Source organism: Herpailurus yagouaroundi, unplaced genomic scaffold (assembly GCF_014898765.1).
Source record: "Herpailurus yagouaroundi ecotype Mexico unplaced genomic scaffold, PumYag 139, whole genome shotgun sequence".
Taxonomy (NCBI): Eukaryota; Metazoa; Chordata; class Mammalia; order Carnivora; family Felidae; genus Herpailurus; species Herpailurus yagouaroundi.
The window spans coordinates 43865554-43887310 of NW_024412394.1; the positions used below are offsets into that span (position 1 = coordinate 43865554).

The 21757-nt window shown below is 37.2% G+C and overlaps 1 protein-coding gene across 14 annotated transcripts in view; it reads right to left on the minus strand.

Annotated features, from left to right (window-relative positions):
* SNAP91 (synaptosome associated protein 91) overlaps positions 1–21757 on the minus strand; it is a 153789-nt gene that overhangs the window by 83375 nt on the left and 48657 nt on the right. For all 14 annotated transcript variants that reach the window (XM_040474074.1, XM_040474073.1, XM_040474067.1 and 11 more), the window contains exons 3-9: positions 19799–19941; positions 19080–19155; positions 18229–18331; positions 16447–16540; positions 14587–14698; positions 4793–4899; positions 341–382 (exon numbers count right to left, since the gene is read on the minus strand). In XM_040474074.1, coding sequence (XP_040330008.1) covers positions 341–382; positions 4793–4899; positions 14587–14698; positions 16447–16540; positions 18229–18331; positions 19080–19155; positions 19799–19941 — 677 coding nt within the window. The remainder of the gene's footprint in view (positions 1–340; positions 383–4792; positions 4900–14586; positions 14699–16446; positions 16541–18228; positions 18332–19079; positions 19156–19798; positions 19942–21757) is intronic.

Consider the following 21757-nt stretch of genomic DNA (forward strand, 5'->3'; position numbering starts at 1 on the left):
AAAGCATTTTTCAAACATTATTCAAGGTTTCATTTTGAATCAAGTTGAAGAATGAAAACACAGTCTCAATAAGTAAATTCAGTTGCCTTTAAAGAAAAAACTGTGTTAAAAGGGCAGGAAAATCTTCACATTATCTCCAGAAATATATTCAATAGCTAGAAAAAATAAGCAAGCCAAAATAATTTCCAGGAAAGTTGGCTGACTTAAATTCAAAATGCATTAAATGCTTACAAGACTATGCCCTAGGTAATTTATGGCAAACCACTAGAGTGGTTTAGTAAAGTACCACTATAGGGGTATAGTAAAGTATACTATACTTTTTATTCAGAGAATCACTTACCTGTGTGAGGTCAGGAATGTCACCTTTATCAATGCCAACTTGCTGCAGATTAAAAAAAATAAGTTACTAATGGGAATTTTTAAAATTAATTTCTTTGCATTTAACAGATTACCCACAGGATTAGTTAAGTACGGCTCAATCCTGGTAGAAAAGAATTGTCAATCTCACTTTGAAAATATGCTTTGTGTAGTTTTCTACTCAATATAACAGAGCAATGATTTTGTTAATGTAGTTAGATATAACAAATGCACAGAATTTTACTGGAACCCCAAAAAAGACTTAAGAAATTGAAATATAAAATGTAAAGGTTTCCTCCATGGCTAATGGCAACTAAAAGCCTAAAACAAAATTCTTATACTAAATTTAAATTAATTATACTCAGTAAGTCCTCTGGACAGGGAATGTTCATTTTAATAACTTGTTCAGAGTATAGTATCCACCCCTCTTCCCACAGAGAACCATTTTGTTTGTTGCTTATGTATCCTTCCAGAGTTTCCTTATGTATATCCAAGGAAACAGGAAATATATAAATACATATTCACTTCCCATGTTACTATACAATAATAGTGTATTACATACACTGGGCTTATATTTTTCATTTAACGATGTATCTTAGACCTATATCCACATTAACACATAGAGTTTCCTTATTTTTACAACAGCGTCTTTTCCTATTATTTATTTATACGAGTCATGTATTAAAAAACACTGAAGTTGCTTCCAATCTCTTGCCTTACACATAATGTTGCACACACCATTTTGCACCTGCGTGGATACATCTGTAGGATGCATTTATAGAAATGGAATTACTAGGTAAAAGCATATGTGCATTTTTAGTGTTGGTAGCTTGGGGAGAGAGGTAAGGGAGGGAGGAAGAGCAGAAAAAGAGAAAGAAAGAACAAGAAAAAGCAAAAATATGGGAATATATTAATGAAGTGAATCAACGAAGAGAGTATATAGGTGTTCACTATATGCTCTATCAACTCTTTTGTAGATTTTAAAACAATTCAAAATAAAAATTTGGAGAAAAATACAAATCATAACTTAAATTCTCTCATTTTATGTAAATAACGAAATTTAGGCTCAAAGGAACAAAGTGGGTTAAATTAAGTCTCTCTCTTTGAGAAACGAACTGCTTTGATGTTGATGGAAATGCAGAAGCCAATACATGAAGCGTAAATGTTCGGCTCCTACAAAGACAATAAGACAAACTGGAGGTCGGAAAATCTACCCGTGTGACAAATGCTTAACTAAGTTATTTCTTTTGCCTTCTCTCTATATACAGCAGGGTTTCTCAGCCTTGGCACTATTCACATCTTGGGATGATAATTCTTTGGTGGGGTTTGTCTTGTGCACTGTAGGATACTGGCAACATCCTCGGTCTCTACCTACCGGATGCCTGTAGACTTCCCCCACCTCCAGTTGCGACAACTAAAAATGTCTCAAGACATTGGTTGCCGGGGAGGTGAGGGGAGCATTAATTGCCTAGTGTGAAGAACCAATGAGGTAGAGCACTGACCCTCACCCCTCTAGAGCAACTTAGGCTGCAGATTCCTCCCAGATGTGTAGACTTTACCTGCTAATGACTGAACTCTGACTTTAGGGAAGCTACTCCTGCTTCCCTAAACTCACTTAAATCTTACAAATTATGGAAATTATAAACTAAGGTAACTTCATTCCTTTTATTTCTATATTTTAATACCTCTTTAGGTGATCCATTAAAATATTAATATGAATGAAGTCAGCATGTTTGAAATTAAAGTATTATGGATCTTTAATATTGGGATCTTCTTGGCAAAAGGTGATGTGTTTCTCTTAAATAGTTAACACAACTTTCTTGAACAGAAAGACATAATTTAGGAATTCTTCCTTGACACTGCTATTTTCACTCACCTGAACTTCTGAACCATAATGTAATTGAAGGCTTGAGCTGAGGGGTGGCTGTATTACAGAAATCTCATCACTTTCTGTCTGCAAATATTCTGGGAGATATAACTCCTACGACTTGGTATTTATCTTAGAATAGCAAACTAAGAATAACTTACTTCTATAAAAAAGGAAGTGTGTTTAGCAAAAACGCCTATTACCTATAAAACAACCATTTTACAAAGTTTCAGTTCTCTGCTTTAGGAGACTTCATTGTAAGAATTCAAAACATGGTAAGTTTTCTATACTTTAAGCAATTCTTCTGGGATATTTGAATATTTCCATACTAGTTGTTTGACAAGTCTGTATTTCTTTTAGTATGGCAGACAATTCATTAACATTTGCCAAATAGCCAATATACACAGTTGTATTTTAAAAATGACATTCTGCAAGTCTTCTGTACATTCTTCAGGAAAATGGCACTAACTACAAGGTAACTACTTGGTATGAGTCCACACATATGCACACCACACAAGAGCCGTCTGGTAGAGAGGGAAGCTTTGTACATGTGTTAAGAAATTTCTGTATTTACCAATCATAACCAAACCACTCAACACTGGTATTCAAAAAATTAATGTCTAAATTATGAACAATGTAACTTAAATAAAGAAAACACAAATGGTTACTGTTAGCCCATTGTGGGTTAGCATTTATTCTATGAAAAATAATTTTGTAAATTAGTATCATTCTATAACAAAGTCCTGGTCATAACGTTCAAATAAAAGTATAATATTGTATTCAGTTATTTGAAGAAAAACTCTCAGAATGACATTGAATTTCTATATATTTTCTTTTCGACAGCCTGACATGGGCCCAGGCTGACATGAGGTTATCAAGAGACATAAAATAAAGTTTTACATCTAAAAACAGAATGGGGCGCCTGGTTGGCTCAGTCAGTAAAATGTGCGATTTTGGCTCAAGTCATGATGTCATGGCCATGAGACTGAGCCTTGCACCAGGCTTCATACTCAGTGTGGATTCTATCTTCACACTCAGCTTGGGATTCTATCTCTCTGCCCCTCCCCTGCTCACTCACACACACTATCTCTCTCAAAATAAACAAACATTAACATTAAAAAAAATCCAGAATGAATCAATAAATACCCCCTTTCTCATGAAGACCTTGAACCCAGCCTTAGCGATTAGAGAAACATATACCCCAGGCTGTCACATGCCCAGCTCCTTACCTTAACGTATACAGTAAGAGACAGGAAAACTGACTAGCATGTGCACCAAGAATTAATGAAACAATGAAAGGATGTTCTGCTCTGATGCTTAGGTATTACTGATCTTTTCACAGAAAAAAAGGGAAAATTTTACTAGATTATTTTGATAACTAAGGCTAAACCACAGGAAAATCTTATCAAATACAAAAAATAAAACTTGTGTGGCAGCAAAAGTGAAAGTTTCAAGCAATTCTATCCCTCCTTAAAGACAACCAACATCAATAAACTCATGAGAAGTACACATGAATATGCTTTAATGCATATGTAATTCCTATACACTCTTCTTTACTGCTTCCCATATTATATACAAAAAAAGACTTTTATTCTGATTACAAACTATTTGGATCAAAGGTCAAGAGGTAGCACTTTATAACATTATTTTAGTCTCCTAATATGAATGTGACAATTATTATTCCTTGTGAATAGATGAAATTTGAAAGATAGATAATGCACGGACTAGAGTGCATTGGAATTGTATGTATAAAACGCTTGTTCTGGTGTTATATTCTGAAAATGGCAAAAACAGCAAAAACATGGCATGAATGTCCAATATCCATGGCATCATATGCTTCAGAACCCCCCCTTACACAGCACTCCAGTTAGTGCTAACAATTCGTTCACTGACATGTAAGAGAAGAACCAACTGGTCATCCTGCCAAAGGACTATAGTAACAATGTCATATCTTCCAATATCAGTATTCATCAATAACTAGATTTCATAAAACACTAACTTACAGGTAACCTCAGGAACACCAACTGTATGGTTACCCAGTTATTATGATTAAGAACAAAGAGATATCCTTAAGAAACAATGTATAAACTTCATAAAAGTAATGAAATTTTCTGTTTAATTTTTTCATTGTGTTTAAGTCATTGACAAAGTAAGAAGGTCATATTTATGACTTCTACACACTAACAACAATACACAGACTTTCCTAAGGGCTTTTTCCCACAGGGATCAGTAAAAAGGAAGCCCTTCCTTACAATCAAAGATCGCCATTAATTAGAAGGGGAGATGAACCACCTTGCAGAGCTGAGAATCTGCTCAGTGTCCAGGACACCTGTATTTGAACACAGAATGATCATTAACTGGGATGCAGGAGTGCAGAATACAGTTGTGGATGAGAAGCTGGAGGACATGACCTCTGAGTTCACTTCCAATCCTAACACACTGGGGCTCTGGGACAGAATGTCTTGACATATTATAAACCCTACTATTGACTCCAGATACATAAATTAATATTAACAAAATTAATATTCTTTGTTGGAATGTTTTCCAACAAAGCTTAATATTACTTACCTCTGCAACCTTGAGAAATTCAGATACTCGCGTCATTCTAGTTAGAAATCGTTTGTAAATTTCTAGGGCATCTTTACATTGTCCTTTCTTCATTTCAAAAAACTTTTCTGGAAGAGATAGACAAGCATTTTGAAAAGGCTATTGTATTCAATTTTCTTCTAAGTTTATGTTAATACTGTTAATTAAAACCTAGGGGTGCTTGGGTGGCGCAGTTGGTTAAGCATTGGACTCTTGATCTCAGCTCAGGTCATGATCTCATGGTTTGTGAGCATCAGGCTATCGGCGCAGAGCCTGCCTGGGATTCCGTCTCTCCTTCTCTCTGCCCCTCTCCTGCTTGTGCTCTCTACTCTCTCTCTCAAAATAAATAAGTAAACATGGGGTGCCTGGGTGGCTCAGTTGGTTAAGCGTCTGACTTTATCTCAGGTCATGATCTCATAGTTAGTGGGTCGAGCCCCGCATTGGGCTCTGTGCTGACAGCTCAGAGCCTGGAGCCTGCTTCACATTCTGTATCTCTCTCTGCCCCTTCCCTGCTTGTGCTGTCTCTCAAAAATAAATAAATAAATAAATAAATAAATAAATAAATAAATAAATAAATATTAAAAAATAAAATATAAATAAATAAACCCACAATTTTCGAAACACCTAAATGAATGTTTGGATCAAAACACCAGGCCTTAAAACCCACATGAGGTACTAAAGCACCTAACCAAGGAGACCTGCAAAGTTTAAGAGCAGTGTTATGTTCTAGGTGTCTCAAACGAAGGCATTTAAACAGTAAAAGCACAATTAAAGTAGAAGAACATATGAAATGTCACAAGTGAAACTCATGATCCGTATGTCCCAGTACCCTGCTTTATCAAATATTTGCTGATGATCTCAAAAGTTATGATTGTGTTTGACAGCATTCTTATTTTCTTGCTAGCTCATCATAAAGCAATAAACCTATCCAAATTAAAGAATTCTTTAAATTGTCTACACTCCTTATAAATTGATACTTTTGTTGTCCACAAGTGATTTTTTTCAAACATTATAATGTGTCTCTTAGTTACAAAGTAGTGGAGTTTTGTGAAAACCATTTGGTTTACCAAACTCATCATGACTTTCTAAAACATAATTGTATCCTTTTTCTTAACCTTCAACTTCCTAGACAGAAAAACAGAGGAGGATCCGTTTGCTGCTCTCTCTTGCATTCCCAAGACTGGAATTCACAATCAGTAAGGTACTATAGCTCCATTATACTTACAGTATGTGAGTGTATTTTCTCCATACATCTTTGGAAGGAAACCATTACTTTATCAGTATTTTTTTTTGCAGCCAGTCATTCAACAGTTCATTCCGTCAATAATTACTGACATTGCAGATGGAGACACAGTAGACCCTGCCCTAGCTTCCAGACAACTCTAGATCATAACTGAAGATAATTCACTATTCTTCATTATGTTGTATTTTCACATTGTTAAACTCATGCTATTTTTATATTCTCTCATATTTTAAAGTTCTTAATTTCATTCAGCATGTAATTTTACTACCTTAAAAGTATTTTTAATTTTCTCAAGAAAGGTTTAATAATATATAATTACACAAAGAACTAATTATTGAGGGTAGCTACTCATTACCTTCTGTTGACAGTCTGGGTAATTTTACATTTAACACAGACCTCCGCTGTAGCATTCAAGGGAAGAAAAAGATCAAGAAAACAAACACATACTGTTTTCCACTTGAGATTTGAGACGGAAGTGAGGCTTTTAAAAAATGACCAAATCTAACCCAAAGGTATTACACTAAGTGAAGCAAGTCAAACAGAGAAAGACAAATACCATATGATTTCACTTATATGTAGAATTTAAAAAGCAAAACAAAAAATAAACAGACTCTTAAATTCAGAGAACAAACTCGTGGTTGGAATAGATGAAGAGAATTAAGAGGTCTAAACTTCCAATTATAAAATAAGTCAGTCACAGAGATGAAAAGTACAGCATAGGGAATGCAGTCAATAACACTGTAATAACACTGCCTCCCTTCCCTTCTATAATACTGTAATAACGCTATATCCTGACAGATAGGTACTGCCCTTACGGTGAGCACTGAGTGATGACATATAGAATCGTCAAATCAAAATGTTGTACATCTGAATGAATATAACATTGTGTGTCAGCTGTGCTTCAATTTTAAAAACTGGCCAAATATAATCTTTATCCACCCATTTCTGTTGTCTAATGCTACAGATGGAATCATGGCGCTATAAGGGAACAAGTATTTTTTAACTTAAACTTTTGAAAAAAATGATTTATTCTGGTAAAACATAATTTTCTTTCTTTCTTTTTAAATAATCTTCACATAATTTTTTCCAAATGTCTAAATTACTTTTCTTTACTAGTCTAACTTTATTTCTTTGCATCAGATCTTCAGCAATAACACAAAAAGAAGAAGCAACTGAATAATCTCAATTTATTTTTAGAACTAATGCATCAGAATTTTGAGCAACTTGTCTCCTCTGGATACTTTTTAAATTGTTCTTACCTTTCATGGTAATTTAGGATATGGTAACAAAAGATATGAAATTATTATGGCTTTAGGTTATAATTTCATAATTGTTTCTGTAACAGTGGTAATGACACAGTAAAGCAACATGTACTGAGAAGTGAAGCTGTGAGATTCCCTTGTCCCCTCAGACTAGGGTATGGCCAAGAGAAATTAATACTCTTAATTTTTTTAATATTTATTTATTTTTGAGACAGAGAGAGACAGAACATGAGGGGGGAAGGGGCAGAGAGAGAGAGGGAGACGCAGAATCTGAAGCAGGCTCCAGGCTCTGAGCTGTCAGCACAGAGCCCGACGCGGGGCCTGAACCCATGAACTGTGAGATCATGACCTGAGCCTATGTTGGACGCTTAACTGACTGAGCCACCCAGGCGCCCTGAGAAATTAATATTCTTTTAAAAAAATTTTTAAATGCTTATTTTTGTGAGTGAGAGAGAGAGAGATGGAGACAGACAGACAGACAGACAGACAGACAGAATCTGAAGCAGGCTCCAGGCTCTGAGCTGTCAGCACAGAGCTTGATGTGGAGCTCAAACCCATGAACCGCGAGATCATGACCTGAGCTGAAGTCAGACGCTTAACCGACTGAGACACTCAGGCACCCCGAGGAATTAATACCCTTAACAGAAGGGATGGGTCATCCAGAAAGGAGCCTCTGTCTTTATTTCATACTAAAGATAACGTATGTTGATTTTCAGTATTAAATTTCAAATCTGGCCTTTGTAACGTAATCTTTATAATGTGTTGATAAATTCCCTTGTCATATTAGTATTAATTTTCATAGAACAACTGTCCTAATGAAAAGAACCAGATGAAAAGGAATCTCATCCTGTGAAGTACACTGAGGCTGTGCATGTGGACTATTACTAATGAGCATTCATCAGAAGGAAAGCATCTTCTTGCTCGCACATCAGAGTTTCATCATAGTGATAAAATGTTTGCAAAGATTTGCAGCACCACTATTGATTCCAACATTAGATGCAGAGAATTGTTTGTGAAGTCTTTAATTAAAACTAACCCATAGTGCATTTATAAACCTAACTCCCAGCACTATTTAGTAAACAAACAAAAAAACCATACCTGTCTCAAAACACTCAGGATAGCAAGTGTACATATCTTCTAGAATGTTACTTTCACATGAGCAATTTGACAGCAACGTTGAATGAAGGCCACTCAACACCAGAATATGATGAGGCAAGAATGCACACCTCTACGTCTTTTGAAGTCAGGTCTTTAATATGAAGATACAACTCACCTTTTCTAATGTTAGCCAACAGACTATCTTTTTCAAATTAGATGAAATAAAAATATATATATTGCATGCTTATTATTTTAATATAAAGAGAAAATGCATTCTTACTACAGTCTTCTTTCTGAAGTCAAAATAAAGTAAAATAGCTGCATTTGAGTAGATGTTGAAGACAATCAAGGAGAATCACATGGCTTCACGTGGTTTTAAAGTTTGTTTACTTTTGGGGGTGGGGTACAGAGGAGGGGCAAAGCGAGAGGGAGAGAATCCCAAGCAGGCTCCGCACTATCAGCACGGAGCCCAACGCAGGGCTCAATCTCATGAACCGTGAAATCATGACCTGAGCCGAAATCAAGAGTCAGACACTTAACCAACTGAGCCACCCAGGCGCCCCTGGCTTCGATGTTTAATTGCTAAGAAAATTGTAAAGGCAGTAAGTCCAATGTTCTTGAAGCAGAAGTAGGAAACAAACAAGGACACACACTAGTGAGAGGGCACAAGTATAAATCAGCAGAACTTCATTTCTGACTGGCTAAGGCATTAAGACGAGCAACTCAAAGTTAGCAGGTTTTAGTTTTAAAGGACTTATATATCAACAGAAATAAGGAGATTAGGAAGGGCAAATTCAAGAGTTCATTTTTTAGAGATTGCTGAATTTTAAAAACACAGTATCTAAATTTCAATATCTACAAATAAGGCCTGCAAAACTGAAGCTTGGAAGAAAGGCAAGGGCTTAAACAACAGACTGGAGATTCGTATCTCCATAGGAAACCATAGGGTTTTCAGTGAAAAATATACACACAAAAAACTGGCTAGAAATGAACTTCAACAAAAACTCAAATTTATGAGTGGTAAGAAGAGTAAAATAAGCCCCCCAAAAAGGGAAGGAAGATCTGTTATTTGGTTTACTGAGAAACACTCTCACCTGAAATAAAGGTAACACAGTGTTGCATTACATATTAAGGGCAGGTATCCTTCCCCAATAAGGCAACATCTCTAAGACCAGTGTGTCTGATTGCCTTACCCAACCTCCATTCTCTCTCTTTCTAGACTCATGAGAAGCCAGGAAGCTAGATGCAAAATCAGTTCTGTAAATTAGACAGACCTGTGAGAGATCTGGAAGGTAAAACAGAGGCAGAAACTATTTTCCTGCACATTTTTAGCTATTTCTGTCACAAGAAAGTTCCTAGAAGTGTGAGATACATTATCTTTCGGCAGCACTCCACTGCCCACCCTCCAGCTTCCCAGGTGTTGAGTAGTGGTTACTCCTACTTGATGTGACTCCCTACTTCCTGGAAGGTAGCCTCAGGTGTCCGTTCTCTAGCTTCCTCAGGCTGCAAGGCAGCTCAGGTGGTGGCAGCAGCTTCTTATTTTCCATGTACTTCAGAAATAGTAGCTTCCCTGGTGTGTGAGAATTTATTGTTCTGGAAGTCATTCAGGAGGCTGAGCCTAGACCAGGTCCTTAAAGGCTTCTGATAATTACTTAAGCACCCACCTCCCTACATTAGATCCTATTCTAAATTTAGAGTATGTCGAGTGGTTTCTGTTTCTTGAGTAAGTACATTGTATTTGGTATTTGAAGTGGTTGTAGAAATCAGGCCCTCAAAATTGTCAAAGATAGGAATCCGGGATTAGATGTGTAACCGGCTGGATCCAAAGGCAGTGATGACCGCCCACAACTATCAAAAAATTGATTCTCACAGTCTGTGCTATGCAGGAGTAAAATAATTACTGAAATCATCACCTCTGTTTTTCTCAAATGAGAAGCTAAAATGAAGCTTACCAGACCAAGCCGCTGCTGAGACAGACCACCATGATGGGAATAAGGCAAACAGAATATAGAGTGAATGGCTGCTCCTGACTCCAAAGAACAACAACAACACAGGATTTTAAATTACTGGCTCAAGGCACCAGTCAGACAGTGATACTCCAAAAGTGCCCTCAAATAATCTTATCTCTGGCAGACATGGGCCTGTCATCACTCAAAGTCAGAGTCTAATCTTGTAGGTTGCTGAATTACAACATATGTCGTTAAGTTAAATTCCCAGCCTTACCACGGTCTCCTTTGTGAAAGTTAGGATGTTTATTGAGAAGGAAAATTGGAAAGGAGAGTGCTTGGGTAGATTCAAACCAAAGTGAGCTACTCTTGCTAGAAGAAGCTTTTCCTTCTCTGTCTGAAGAGGCTGTTCCTACCCTGATTGGAGATCCTGTAATCAAGCCACCTTTCATGAGGGAATGAAAAATTTTCTCATGTCCAATCCATCTACTTCATACCCCTTTCCCTTTGCCAACTGCCTAAATACCTAGAATGAGATTTAGAAGCCAGCATGCCCTAGGGAGACAAGTACAAAGTCTGACCCAGGAGGAAAAAAATATACAGGCTAAAAGAAGTGCAAGTTCTTACAAATTTCTGTTGGCAGTAGGGTTGCCAGATAAAATACAAGACACTGACTTAAACTTAAATTGTAAATAGATAACTTTTTAGTATAAGTATGTCTCAAATATTGCATGGGACTTACTAATACTAAAATAATTATTCATGGGGCTCCTGGGTGGCTCAGCTGGTTTGGTGTCTGACTCTTGATTTTGACTGGGGTCATGATCTCACAGTCGTAGGGTCGAGCCCCACACGGGGCTCTGCCCTGGGCATGGAGCCTGTTCGGGGCGGGCTTGCTCTCTCTCTCTCTCTGTCTCTCTCTCTCCCTCTCCATCTGCCCCTCCCCCACATGCATGCAAATGCACATTCTCTCTCATAAAAAAATTATTTATGTTGATCTGAATACAAATTTAAGTAAGTGGGCATCTTGAATTTTTCCCTGTGAATCTGGAAACCCTCACTGATAAAAATGTAGACAGCTGATATAGATTCTAAAGGTTCTGACCAGGAAGAAAAGTGTATTTAATTAGATTTTGGATATAATTGATAATTTGTCAATTTGGGTGAACATGCCACAAAACAGTGATTCAAAAGCTAGCCTGAGTATCTGGAAGTAGCTCTAAAATAGTGATTCCCAAACTGAAGTCCATGACCAGGAGCAAGAGCACCATTCAGGACCTTACCAGGAATGCAAATTCTCAGGCCCTACCCCAGACCTACTGAATTAGAAAGTCTGGGTTGAGGTTTAGCAAGCTGAATTTTAATAAGCTTTCCAAATATTCTTGAGAAATGTCCTCGAAACACAGCCAAGAGCACTTTTTCTTACTCTTCTGCAAAAGGGACCCTTACCAGGGTGACTATACCCAGGGGAAGGGGACATACCCAGACTTTTCAGGAACACTGACGCTAAGCTGATGCTACTCCCTGTGGACCCAAAATGTCACTATTCACTCTACCAATCTGAGTTGAAGTTTTTTGGGGATTAGGTGATAAAAGAAAAGTGCATCCAGTGGATATATTACACTATCTGTGGTTATTTCCCCAGTTTCCTGAATATATATTTCTAATAGAAACACTATGAAACTAGCAGAGTCCCCACACTGGTTTCCTGACCTCTTGAAAGACACAGGGGTAGCAATTCCATCATTTCCTCAGTTAACCTGCATATCTGGTCTGTGAAATGGGTTGTGGATAGAGATTTACAATAGGTTACTGTGAATCTGATCAGGTGATGACCCCGACTTGCAGACTCCCAGATGTATCCTCCTTACCAGCATAGAATCAGCATCACTCTTGACACCTGATGGGCAGCTATCAAACCAGCAAACTTTTATCTCTATCTCAATAAACAGAGCCCATCAGAAGTAGTTTGCTTCCATCTGGCAGGGATGATATCATACACTTGCTGTCTTATTTCAAGGATATCAACCTCTCTAGCTGTCATGATCCCATGGGTTATCACGCTAACGATATCAGGCTGACTGTACCCAGTGGGCAAGAATTTCAGTAATGCTGGATGCCTTGATAAGTCACATGTATGTCATGGGGTGGGAGACAGAATTTATGAAAGTTCAGAGACCTGCCACATCAACAAAGTTTCTTAGGGTCCAGAGGTCCCCTCCATGTCAAAGACAAATTGCTTCACGCATCCCCTATAACTAAAATGTAGGCAAAAGTTTTGCTGAGCTTTTTTAGTTTTGGAGGTAACATATACAATATGTGTGTGCTCAGCTCTAAAATGAGTATCAGGGATGGTGTCAGATATAAGTAGGATCCAGATCAGGGGAAGGTTCTGCAACTGCTCCAAACTAGAGCCACATGGGCCTTTGTTCCCACAAACCTAAAAGTACTCAAAGTGTCTGCGGCAGATCCAAATGCTGCAGAATGCATCTGGCACACTCCAATAGGAAAATACAGTGGAAGCCTCTGGTGCTTTGGAACAGCGCCATGTCTTCTTCAGACAGTAACTAATCTCCTTTGGAAAAACTGTTCTTGGCTTGCTTATAGAGGCTGAGATTCTAACCATAGAATATCAAGTGATCATAAGACCTCAATTGTTATCTAATTTACAGACCCATAAGCTGGGCAAGCGCAAGAACACTCTATCATCAAATGAGAGTGGTATGGAAGAGGTCAGCCTCAAGTCAACTCTGAATACCCGTGCAGGCTGTACAGACAGATGGCTCATATTCCCAGCACACTGACTCTTCTGCACTGCATTTTTCCCTCCAATCCCTCTGGGGAGCTCCCCATAACCAGCAGACTGAGGAGAAAAAGAATTCAAGGTTGGTTTAGAGATGGTTTCTCATGCTGGCACTAATGAAAAGTGGTTTGCTGAATCATTAAATCCCCACAAAGGGATGACCTTGAGAGTGGAAAGAAATCTTTCACTGTAGGCCAAACTTCAAACAGTATATCAATCTGAATTCTACTTTAGGTCAAAGGAAAGATGGTGAGACAAATGGAACTACCCCCAAAATATGAGCAAACTACTGGCCTGGATGACCAGGAACTTAGAAAAAATAAAACTGGAAGATGGGTGACGAGGTCTGGAGAAAAGGAGTGGGTGGACCTCTCAGAAAGGATAAAGAGCATGAGACTATTTTCATTCCATGCAAATGTAGACCAAAGGCCATATGCCACAAAAAGGTTCTCAATGATCGGGGGGATAAGAGGACTCCATACACTGATGAACAAAATGATTACATCAGAATGGAGGTTGTGAATAGGTCCAACCACATAGTCTGATGTATCTGCCACTGTTGCTAAGCCCTTAGTCTGTCAAAAGCAGAGATCAATGCTGAACTTCTACCACGGCATCATAATCCAGGGAGTACAGAGTCATCCTCCAAGTACCAGGTTAAGGATTAATTCCTTTTACCAAGGAAAAGAGCATAATAGATAATTCATCCTGGATATGGATTTATCACCTCTGCCCATAGCGCTTTGCCAGTGCCACCATCTGCGGAATTATTCCCCATCACTGTATCTCACACAATCCTACTTCTATTTTACTGCACAAGAAGTGAGACAACAGATGCATCCCACAGAATTTGTCAGTCGTAGCATGAATCCCTTCAGTCCAGAAATAGCTGACCTTACATAATGATGGAATGGTCTACAGAAGACACTATTTTAAAGGTATCGAAGAAGATACCTTAAGAAGTTAAACACTCTAGTATATGCTCTGAACCACTGGCCAAGATATGGTACCTTGCTCACCACTGTTGGGTTATATGGGTCAGGGACCCTAGGAGCTAGAGTACCCCTTATACTTGGTAAAGTGACAAGTGGCTTCCTATTCCCTACACATCTCTACAGGTGGTACCAGAGGTAGCTGTTAGCACAGTAGAGTAGAACATATTGGGACTTAGTCCAAGAGGCAAAGCCTAGAACCTTCAGTAATTCCAATACTTTGTAAGCACCAAAATCCCTGTATAAAATCCCTTCCTGCTTAAAACATCTACAGTGCTGTTTCCTGCACTTACTCTTGACTAAGAACAGAGAAATGTGACCTCGATGAATCATATATTTAGATTATTACATAGTAAGTCTATGGTATCCAAATCTTTGCATTCTGATACAGTCTTTATTCAAAGATACCATACCATTAGCAGTTCTACATACCAAGTAAGTTAATAACGCCATCATTGTAGCAAGCAAAAAGTTTAATAAGATCTTTGAAAAGAAGCATAAATGCAGCATTTATGACACCATTTGTTAGCTCATTTGGATGCACCTAAAAAAAGATAAAAATTTAATGTTAATTGCATGTCATTAAATGACAATTTTTCTCAGAGCACATGGAAATGTCTCAAATGATTACTAAGAAATTAATTCACATTCTATAAATTTGTATAACTCTTTTAGTAACTCTACCAATATTAAAAGATGGACTGTATATATATTTTTTGCTTCAGTTTCAGTCAGTGGAGTTAGTCCTATCAATTATATGACATCTATACATCCTATTTGACCAATGATCCACAGGTCAATCAAATACACTTCTAAACATCTAGTCTTTTGTTACTTTTACTATGCTATATTATATTCTTCCACTTCCCCTATGTAAAGGTCTCTGTGGAAGGGTTCAAAGGGACCTGAAGTGACTTAGCGAGGAAGCACACACATGGGGAGTAGACACCTTAGTCACCGACCTCCAAAATAATTCTTGAGACTTATAACATTCACCCATCCACCAAACACTGTAATCACAAATGCAAAGAAGTATAATTTCTCCTCATCCCAACCCTTGTTCCCAACTCCTCAAGGGTCTGTTCTTTTTTCCTGTATGACCCCCCCCCCAAGACAGCACTGTTTTTAAGGGCAAGAAAAGCAAAGAAAAATAAATGACTAAAGAGGAAAAAAAAGTTAAGAGAAGCAATTCCATAAATACTTAGTGAAATCTTTACTGTAAAATCCATCAAAAAAACAAGATGCTTTGCTGATTTTACTGAAATTTCACAAGAGATGAATGTTGTGACCAGGACTCAGTTACAGACTAAACTGTGTAATGTTAGCAGAAATTTTAAGTTACTAATATTGGAGGGAAATCTTTGTTTCAGGCAACCACCAAAAGAGAGGAAAGCTAATGTGAGTCAAGAATCTTCTCACGTGTCAGAAATATTTTATTTTTGTGAATCAGACATGTTTACTGAAGCTTTTAATTTTGAAATAATCATAAATCCACATGCAGTTGTAAAAAAATACAGCAATTCTATGTACAATTTATTCAGTTTCTCTCAATGGCAACATCTTGCAAAACTACTGTACAATATCACAACTAGGATATTGATATTGCTACAATCCACCAATCTTATTCAGATTTCCCCAGTTTCACTTGTACTTATTCAGATTTCCCGTTTCCCCACTTATTCAGATTTCACCAGTTTGTGTGTGTGTGTGTGTGTGTGTGTGTGTGTGTGTGTGTGTGTGCGTGCGCGCACACGCACGTGCACACAGTGTGTGCTTTTCTTCATGATCTTATCACATATGCAGGTCAGTGTATTTATCACACTCAAGATACAGGTATGGTTTTAAGACACATATCACATTGGTATCGCTAGGAAGAAAGATGATGACAAAGCAAAGATAATTCTCTTTGGTGGATCGTATCATCTAAGCTATCTATATAAAATGGCCTCTAAGAGCTTGCTAAGTTATTTAGCTGCCTAAAGGTACATCTTGTAGCTTCTTCATCCTGTCAAACACAACAGAAGACCATCATCCTGTTCTGAAGTGGGGTTCTGAGAACACACCATTTGTATTTTTCCATGACTTAAGTAAACACCTGGTAAAGTGCCCAAACTGGGCAACCAAGGTCATCTCTACTGTGCGAAGAGCCTAAACGAAGTGTTCTTCTAGTTCATTGAAACGGGGGAGATCTAAATCTGCTTCCTGAGCATATTCCCAGCTTTACCTGTAGCCCACCTTCAAACAAAAGACAGTATTGACTGTGTAAGAAACATTTTCTAGTGAGATACATACATCAAATTCAAGCAGCGCATCAATTTGTCCCTGCAGTATTGGCATACTCTTTAGTAGCTTTTCAGGAGCCATTGTCCTCATTACACCATCGGCCCTACAATTTTTTTTAAAAAAGAGAAAGATAAAACTCACTTGTATATGGAAAACTCAAGACCACATGCATTCTTCTAAGCTGCCCCCCACCATTTCCCTGTTAATCTTACGGGATGATTTTGAGATATTAAGAGGCTGTAGTTGATTACCCTCTCTACACTACTTCCTCTTACCCGTTCTCGTTCCTCAATCACACAGGCAATGCTTTCTTTTTCTCTGCATTGCCCTAAGGAAGAAAGCAGTGTGGTCTGGATAAAAGAGATCAGTTGAATTATTGGATGTACTTTTCCAAATCTATAACAGAAGTATACGTTTTGTGAATGCCAGTTTATTGGCTTGTTTTTGAGAGAAAGAGAGAACACATGTCTTAGAAGCTTTTGAAACCTGTAGGGCTGGGAGTGCAGAGTGTATACTATTAACTATCAAGGGGAGAAAACTGCAAGCGGATATGCACAGTTTGGCCAAAAGGAGACAGAATTTAACTAGCTGCAGAGGACACAACCAGAGGTTCATGACGGAGGGTGCATCAGAGAAGGCACTGAACCCTGTGCCTACCCACAGGCCTCTTAGGGGGCCCCTGCATCCAGTGATGGCAGTATTGAAGTAACTGAGGGAAATACCCAGGTGATGTGAACAGGCTAATGATGGCAACTTTCAGGGTCTCTCCCACTTCGAGGGTAGGGAAAGCATCCCAAAGTATCCTTAAGTGCCCATAAAAGGGTGTAGAAGTTCCTAAGAAGGCTATGGACTTACTACAGAAAGGCCGCAATGCAGCTGGGAACAACAGCCATGGCTGCCCAGGCCCATGTAGGAAGTCAGAGGAAAGCATGTAAACTAGAATCATCCATAATGAGAAGGAGATGAAGTAAAAACCGAACATTCTATAAAATGTTCACTCACAAGAAGCTAATTATTTTGAATGGGCAAGTTTATATTGTTCACCACCATGATAAAAAAAGGGTATCAAAGCTAAGCCTGGGTCAGTATTAGAAAAAAAATAGAATTTTGTCTTTTTGTGTGGATTCTTGAGATTAAAATATTAAACTTAAAATATCTTGCCATTATTTCAAATCAGGAACAGATACAAGATCTGCACAAATTTATGGCAGAACACTTCTGATGAAATTCAGCATCAATTTAGAGGGAAATAAATGATAATCATGTATTAAAATCAAGTGCTTCTCTTTCGATGAGGTTTTCTAAATCCATGGTTAGTATTACTAATCAGTTCAATTGTGTGTGTGTGTGTGTGTGTGTGTGTGTGTGTGTGTGTATGTGTGTGTGTTCAGTTTTGCCTCAATCAAAACACAGTGAAATAACTACTGTCAACTAGAGCCACTGTACTTTGAACTTTGAATGACCTTTGTTTAAAATTTCTCCATTTAAAATTATTTAAAGGAATATATGTGTTTAAGAATTTTGAATTGATTTCACAAATAAAATGTTATACCATGTCAACTCTGGGCAGCAAATGAGATTTTCTGCATGAAAATATACATGAAGTAATACATATTACAATCTCAAGGCTGAGTTCTAAAATACTATTGAGTCTCTTTTTTCAGGTGATTGTAAACTGGGCCTTCATGACCAAATTATTTGGCATTTAAGCTTAGTTAAGGAAAGTCGAGTATTCCCCAAAGACTTACTCTGTTCAAATAAATATGAGAAAGAAAAAAAACCCAAACATACCCCTTCTTCACTCTGGCAAAATCAAATGCCATCTGTCTGTAAGAGAAAGCCTTTTCATTCAAATATCTACTATAGCGCCTTATGAAGGTAGACATATCATAACCTGGGGAGAGGGGCAGAAGAAGTAAAACTAATTAATACCTTCAATTGTGCTTTGCTAGTACCAATTTTTTTAAATTCCCCAAATGTAAATAATGCTAGAATGAGGTCACTAAGTGTATCAGAAAGGCCTCATTTTAAATCCTACTGCAAGCAAAAATACTTTAGGCATGAGACATTCTAAGACATTTCAATTTCATTATACTACCATCCTTGTACAAATTATCTTTTCTGATTTTCCTTGCATTTTTGTTTATCATTTCAAAAAACAGGCTGTTTCCGTCTTAATACGCATAGCTACCTGAGAACTACCTGCTTGATGCGCTTGTCTTATACATGATAGGCAACCAGTAAGTATGATGAATGGACACATGACTGCAGTTCAAATTCTAATTTATGAAGAACGTTGCTTCAAGGCTGGAATCTTTTTTTTTTTTTAATTGGGAAAGTACCTTTCATTTCATTGCCTTTTGTACTTTCATAAACAATTGTGGGTCTAGAATACTGACTATTAAGGTAAACACTGAAAAAGACAAAAAGTAAAGTTAATGTTATCTATATGCTGAGTTGTCTAAAAATTAAATATTTTGAAGCTCTACAAAGTAACAATATAATTACTTTTAAGCTTTTTCCTAAATACCCAACAGAACTATCAGTCACACTAATTACAGATTAATAACCTCACTTCAAAAATTAAAAAAACCTGCATCAAAAGCATTATCCAAAAAATTAGAAAACATAAATATTCTCACCATGGGATCCACTTTTGTCCAAAAAATTGCTGAGATTGAATAGTGTATTTCTAGAGGCCAAGTACTGAATAAATCTCTGAAAAACAAAAATTAGAATGAAAACAATATTCCCAAATCATACCTTTAAGCAATTTATGATACTAAAGGATGCTACAAATTGTCATAATGATTTTATTTTTTACTCAGTTATAAAGCTTCTCACTCTCACTTTCTCTGAAAGGGAAAAAAGACTGAAAAGTACTCATTGAATTAGAATTAAATTTTATGACCTTTCATTTCTTATATAACAGAAACACTGCAATTTAATATGATTCAGTAGGCATCCCATATAAAATGGGTAATTTTTATTTTATTAATATTTTCAAAAATTAAGCATCTTTATGAAAGCAATTTTCATTTAAAGACTATTCCTAATGGGAAAAATTATTTCATTGTTCCTTTCTCCTGACATTTTTGCCCACTAATGCATTTATATGGTATATACACTTTAAGTACCAGTAATATTTAATATTTCAATGTCTCCAAAAGAATGTCTAACATTTATTTTTTGAAAAATAGCTAACGAGAAGATTAGAATTATACTCCTCCCCATGATTTTGAATCATATATTTCCTCTTCTTCTTCTCCTAATTAGTGAAAAGTCAAAGAACCCTCCATAAAAGCCTCCCTCCCCCACCCAAAAAAAGAAAAGTTAAGTTTACTTCATTTACTTCCTTTACCTCATTTCCATGCACCATGAGATGATGTGTTGTGACTAAAGCTTTAAATACAACCACCCAGCTACTGTTTGTTGCCCGCTCAAAGAGTGTGTCGGCCATCTGAGGAATATTAACATTGGTCTCATTGGTAGCCTGGATCAAATCTATGAAAGTAGAAGAAATCCAACAATGATATTAATCATTACACACAAAACTTCATTTCAAGTTTTAAACTTTTAAACCTGCTTACTAAAACAGGAGTCCCAAAATTGCTTTGACAATAATAACCAAATTAAAATGAAATTACAGTATCTTTACACATGAACACATAAATACATGTTTTACCCAAAGCATTTATTTTTTTCTTGAGCTTATTTTTTTCTAAGGAATTCTGTGTCCTATTCTGAATTTTATTGGTTTTCTGGTACCAATATCACTCTTTAAAATCACAAATTACAGGAAAGCTAAGCCTCATGTTAATTCTTCTTTCCTAGTACAATGTCTCAAAAATGTACTCATTCTACACAGCATTTGAAGGCAATAACATAAATGTATATTTTGAAACACGTAGCTGCTAAAATGCCTGGATTTTAATTCTGATGGGTCCTAATAAATATACTTACTACCTAAGTGGCAGATGAGAGCAAACAGTAAAAAAAAAAAAAAAATTCCATCACACTTACCTAAGCTACCAAAGAACACCATGCATGCATTAAATTACTAGGGTGAGACCTGAGTTTATAAGAGAGAAACCTTTATGATACATTCACTGTCCATATCTACATATTATCACTATGATTCCAGTCGTACCTCAGGGGAAAAAAAATTTATATAGTGGCCAAAGTGGGCTGCCTAGCATTCAGAAAAAGTGGCGGGTGCTGCCGAAGAGGTATGAGGCAACCAAAGACAATGTGCCACGGGACAGAAGCTAAGCCACACTGGGGCAGCGCAGACTTGAGGGTGGTACGGCTGACCTTTGAACAACATGGGTTTGAACTGCAAGGGTCCACTTTCACACAGATTTTTTTAAGAGTACAGTACCATAAATGTATTTTCTCTTCCTTATGATTTTCTTAGTAACCTTCTCTTCTCACTTTATTGTAAGGAATATGGTTCATAACACATGTAGCATAAAATATGTGTTAACTGACTAGGTTACCAGTAAGGCTTCTGGTCACTATTAGTCAACAGTAGGCTACTAGTCGTTAAATTTTGGAGGAGTCAAAAGTTAGCCTCAGATTTTTGACTACATGGGTGGTCAATGCCCCTAACCCCTGGGATTGTTCAAGGGTCAACTGGTACTTCCAATAGCACAGTATGATTCCTCAGGACAATCCTACAAGACTTCTCTTACAAGCCGCACCCACCCTGCAGAGAACTGCAGGTGATACTCAGTTATAAGAGAATCCCATGCAACAAATGCAGAGACAGACCCATCCTTTTCCTGACCAAAATCCACACTCAGTAATCAATAAACCATACATTTGCTTTATTCATTTATCTACTTTATTAAAAATGAGGTTTAAAAAAAGTTGATACTGCATCCCTGAAATAAATACTGCTCCCTTTTAAGTGCAGGCCGATGTGGTCTCCCTCTGTTTTAAAATCTGAGGCATTTTGTTCCCGCTGGGTATTCAGGTTAGAGGTGTATCCCTCGTAAATTCCTACCATACCGAAGCTCCTTGACGATGGCAACAGTCATGCCAATGTCTGTTTTCTGTGGAGTGCGCTGTGCACAATAAATATTTGTTAAGCAAAATTTACCAAAAACCCCATACTTTAGCCCAAAATATAAGCAAACAATTCTTTAAAGAAAAATCACAAAGCTGTGACATGGTTTCTTGAGACTGTATCATGGGACTACTTTATACTTGAAATTCTGTTTCAGTCACAAATTATTTTATTCATTCATTTATTGGACTGGGATCTGGGGATACAGAAACATATTTCTGGTCAGAGGAGACAAATACCTGGTCAGAT